Source organism: Merops nubicus, unplaced genomic scaffold (assembly GCF_000691845.1).
Source record: "Merops nubicus isolate BGI_N331 unplaced genomic scaffold, ASM69184v1 scaffold33536, whole genome shotgun sequence".
Taxonomy (NCBI): Eukaryota; Metazoa; Chordata; class Aves; order Coraciiformes; family Meropidae; genus Merops; species Merops nubicus.
Window position 1 is genome coordinate 2,750 of NW_008617524.1, and position 4,769 is coordinate 7,518.

A 4,769-nucleotide genomic window follows, 5' to 3' on the forward strand; every position below is an offset into this window, starting at 1 on the left:
AGTCTTGAAGAGAGGCTGAGTTCTCTTCTCCTCCTCAAAAGATGACCACGAGTGCAGGGTTCAAGGCCTCCATCCTCCAGAGGTGGATGAGTACACTTAGGTGTCTGCATACATGTGTACTGTAGGGCTGGCTGTCCCCTTGTTGGGGTGCTGCTGTGGAAGGCCAGTCCCTTTACGTTCACGCCTGCTGCTGTACAAATGCTGTGTGTGTTTGCTGCTTAGAGCAAATTAAGACATCCCCTTGACTTTGCAGGATGTTGCAGACTACAAGTCTAAAGGAAAGTTTGATGGCGCAAAGGGAGCAGCAACCAAAGCTGCTCGGAAAAAGGTAGAGGAAGAAGACGAAGAGGAGGAGGAGGATGAAGAAGAGGAGGATGAAGATGATGATGATGAATAAAACTGTACAATACTTGTCTCCATGTGAATACCATAGAGTAGGGGAAACACCATAAATGAAGCACCTCTTATTTGAGATGGTGTCTCTTGCCCTTATTAGGCTTAATTAAAAATTTGGATTCCGATCGCGTTGTAGTTTCTAAAAGTGCTCTAGAAATTGTAACTGGTTTACATGAAGTGGCCATGGGTGTAGTGAGCACCCTGAAACTGTATCAAAGTTGTACATATTTCCAAACATTTTTAAAATGAAAAGGCGCTCTAGTGTTCTCCTAACTCTGTGCACTTTGCTGTTGGTGTAACAAAGCATTTAAAAATGTTTCAAGCATTTTTTTAATTTGTAAGGTGGTGTTACTATATGGTTATTGGCTAGAAAATCCTGGGTTATAAACTGTACATATCTATAGTTTGTAAAAACTAGACAGATTCTTGTGGTACATGCTTAGAGTTATGATGCCTTAGAGGAGCAGTGATGACTTGGAAAGGCTGTATGTTCCCCGGGGTGCCATGGCCCAAAGCATGCACTGTGAGGGTAGATCTATTTACACTACAGTGGGCGTCCATTTAGCTTAAAGTTGTCTTTCTGTATATAGTGAAATAGCATTCTGCTGCCATTCTTAGTTGTGGAAGGGGGTTCAGCTGGCATGAGAAGTGTATGGATTTTTTTAGTTAAGTGCGGTAGTTTTTAAACTGAAACTGTAGACATCTCTTCATCGTCAACTAAGTGAAGAGCCAGTGCAGCAACTGAAGTTCAAAAACACTCTGTACTTAAATGAATTTGCAACGTTCTGTTTTTTTTGTATGTTTAGAATGCTGAAATGTTTTTGAAGCAAAATAAACAGTATTACATTTTTAAAACTGTTCTTGACAACACTCTAAATTTCTGGTTTAAAAGGATTTTAACAACAGCAAGAGGTTCATTTTGAAGTCTGTGGCATCCCTCAGGGCTGGTGACTTTAGGAAACATTCTGACTCAAGGATTAAAAATAATAATAATAAAATAAATAAATGGTGGCCAGCCAAAACAAGCTGAATTGAAAGAGATGGCTGCTCCAGCTAATATGCAATCGTAACTGTTTATGGCTGAGTGGCATAAGATGCTATGCAAGTTTGAACTTTATTACTTGAACTTGGGAGCCTAAATGAACATTCATGACGTAATTGTTTGTTTGTGTGTGTATATAGCAGCATTCAGAGATGCAGAGAAAGGTAGGTGGCTAGGAATGAGGCTGACACCATGGAATAAGTATAAAAGCATAGTTTGGATTTTTTTTTTTTCAGTTGTGTTGGGTAAATTTATAGCCCAAATGCATTGCTGTACATATTAAAATGTGCCTTTTTTGTCCTGTGTTAAACTGTTTCAGACTTGTGGTTTTTTCTAGCATCTTGGTTCATGGCAGGAGCCAGGCGCCTCCTCTAGCCCCCTGCTGCAGTGAGCGTGGCGCAGGTACTCGGCCCCTGCCCTTCCTCTAATGATACCAGTTTCATAGGAGGTGGGTGGAGGGAGCGATGCAGGTCTCCGCCTTTCGGTGACCAGATAGCTGGCTGTGTCACACTCTTGCCAGCTTTCTGAATCCAAGCTGGGGATGTTTTGCAGCCCTTGGATGGGGAAGGTAATACCTGATCTCTGGCTGGTGGCAAACCTCGTTTTTTCCTTAGTGTGGAAACTGCACAGACTGGGAAAACCAGCACCCCCGTGCTCCCACTGAATTCCTTCCTTGTGCTGGCTGTAGCTGGCAGTTGGTGTTTGCCTGGCAGCGGGGAGGAGGTGGGGGTGTGAGGGTGCTGGCATTGATAGCAGCCCAAGGTTGCAGGCTGCTGCGCACAGCTGACTTAGGCAGACGGGGTAACTCATCTGTGTAGACTGTGGGTATGGGCTGCTGCCTCTGCTTCGTTTGAGCAAAACTACAGACTAATAAGGGCTGGGCTTACAAGCAGTAACTACTTCTCATGTGGATAAAACTGTTGCCTAATCAGGTAGCACATCTGGCTTCCTGTGACTTCTCAAGAACTGTAATATCTTGGCAAAACAGCCTGATCTAGCATTGAGATGGACTAGAACCTAAAAGTATAACCAAGCAAAACTTGGTATTGGATGAAGCTAATAAACTTTAACAAAACAGCAACATGTAGCAACTTTTTTTTTAAGGCTAAATTACAGTTGGATCACTTAAAAATACTTTTATAATTGCTTAATTATGGCAATTTGTAGTGTCTTTAATGCACAGAAAACAAGTGTGAGATTGGCCCAAATTTTATGGGAAGTCACATTTTAAAACCCTCAATAAAGCTGCATCTGGAAAAGAAAATGGGTACCTTTGTAATTGCTACCCTTTCTGCACATCCTCTGACGCAAGGAGGAACAGGAGTGGAGATTCCAGCACGTGGAAATCTGATGGGGAAGTGGTGGAGCAGAGAAGAAAAGCAATGGCATCGTTTCAGGAGCTGTAATACTGTTTCTATTGTCTAGTTGGCAAAATCTTCCCTTAGCCACATATGGGAATTAGTGTAGATCACTGCTGTGCAAATCGAGCTTGGCTTTGAATTAACTGCTAGTGAGCTGAGCCCCTATTGATAGTATTAGCAAATAAGAACTGGAGCTGACACCTCTTTGTCTTTGTTATATTGGAAATCTATTGAGTTGCAGGGCTTGATTAAAGTCTCGGACCTTACGGTGCGCTACCTATTCCTGCTCTGCAGATTTCTGAAATATGGCATTGCCTGGGGGCTGTGCTTCAATACAATGTTAGTGCAAGACTCTGGGGACTCAAATTTGGGTATTGCAGATGTCGTGATGATGTTTCTTCCCCCAGTACTCTGCCATTGATAAATACCATAGTGTGAATGTATATAAATAACACATGATTTCTCCCCCACTGGTTGTGTTCTGAGATGTCATCTCAAATATTGGGAACTGCTTAATTTCACCCAGCTCTATTTTTTGATAGAACATCCTCCAAATGCCTTTTCTCTCTGCTTGGAAATGCTTGTGGTGTTTCAGAGCAGACGTTCTGCTTTGTGCTGCTGTACAGCTAAAACTTCTTGTTCGACTTTAGTTCCCAAGCCAAGCAGAATAAATATGTCTCTTATTAACTTCATTATATGGTGAAAAGGGTAATGATAAAATAGATTTGGGGAAAGGGAGGGATGAAGAAAAACTCTTCCTTGCATGAATTTCACAGAGCTGAGGCTGCTTGCGTTCCCAAAATATGATTATTTGTATCCCCCAGTGCCTGCTGAAGTCAGGCTGAGGTGGGATGAGGGGCTTGGTTAAGAAAAGAGGGGGGATGGTGCTGGTACTGGAGTTGTTAAATCCTGCTCTAGGGAGGATGGCTCGTCTAGGTGGGGTGGTACGTCCTGATGCCTGAAACAGTGGGAGAGCTTTTTCTCAAGGGAAAGCATCTGCTTGTGTGGGGTGGAGATGAGCAGAGACAGGCAGGGTGCTGCCCAGCAGCGCTGACACCTGGTGCAGGCCACTTCCCGTGGCTGGTACCGTTGGATTTGCACTTGGGACTGTGTGTAGTTTTGAGAACATGATGGCTACCAAATGCCCAACATCCCTCTGGAATCAAAGCTGTGGGATGAACCAAGCTGCTCTGTGCAGGCCAGAACCTGCCTCTGCTGAAAAGGAGCCCAGGACTCAAGCACGAGCAGAGTGGTGCTCTCCTGCTGCTCTGTAGTCCTCTACGTTTCTAAATTCAACAGAAACGTGGCAAATACTTGGCGTGAGTCCTTAGACTAAAGGGGGGTCTGCAGGGAGGGACAGGACTGGGGAAGCCCCACCGTGGGTTTGGGGTTGTCTCCCCACAAGCAGTCACAAGAAAAACCGCACTGCACGAAGGTTTCCTACTGCTCGCGTTGCTATCTAATGCATCTGTGGGGAAGCAGTGCATTAATTTTTCTGTAATAAAATTAATTAAAAATGCTAGTCCAAATGCATATTGAATCAATTAGCAGTGAGCTGCTGCAGCTCTGATGGAGGTCCATAGGAAGGTGAGAGTCTGCTTTGGGGATCGTGCCGGGGACGCAGGCAGAGTGGAAACATCTCTCTCAGCTGAGTGGCTCTGATGTTTCCTCTGAGTGGCTGGTGTTTCCATGGCTTTATTCGCCCCTAGCAGAGCCGGGGGAGCAGCAGCGAGGTGCCAGGCTCCCGCTGGCACTGGCCCAGGCCGTGGCAGGTGAAGGGCTTCTCGCTTCCAGCTCCCGCACGATTCTGGCAGCCAGCTTGAGTTTGTTTTCTCTCTGCTCGCTCAGGCTGTAGTTCCATGGGCAGAGAAACACCACCAGGTAAGGGCCGTTCTGCTGGTGGTTTTGGGGAGCAGGGCTTGGACTGGGAGAAGTGGCAGGGGGTGGGGGTCCCGCCGCAATTCCTGGGG

At 45.3% G+C, this 4,769-nt stretch overlaps 1 protein-coding gene across 1 annotated transcript in view; it reads left to right on the top strand.

The window, feature by feature from the left end:
• Nucleotides 1–1,748, top strand: part of HMGB3 (high mobility group box 3) — a 3,596-nt gene extending 1,848 nt beyond the window's left edge. Inside the window, exon 4 of the mRNA XM_008943184.1 lies at nucleotides 254–1,748. Coding sequence (XP_008941432.1) covers nucleotides 254–397 — 144 coding nt within the window. The 3' untranslated portion in view covers nucleotides 398–1,748. The remainder of the gene's footprint in view (nucleotides 1–253) is intronic.
• Nucleotides 1,749–4,769: the final 3,021 nt, after the last annotated feature.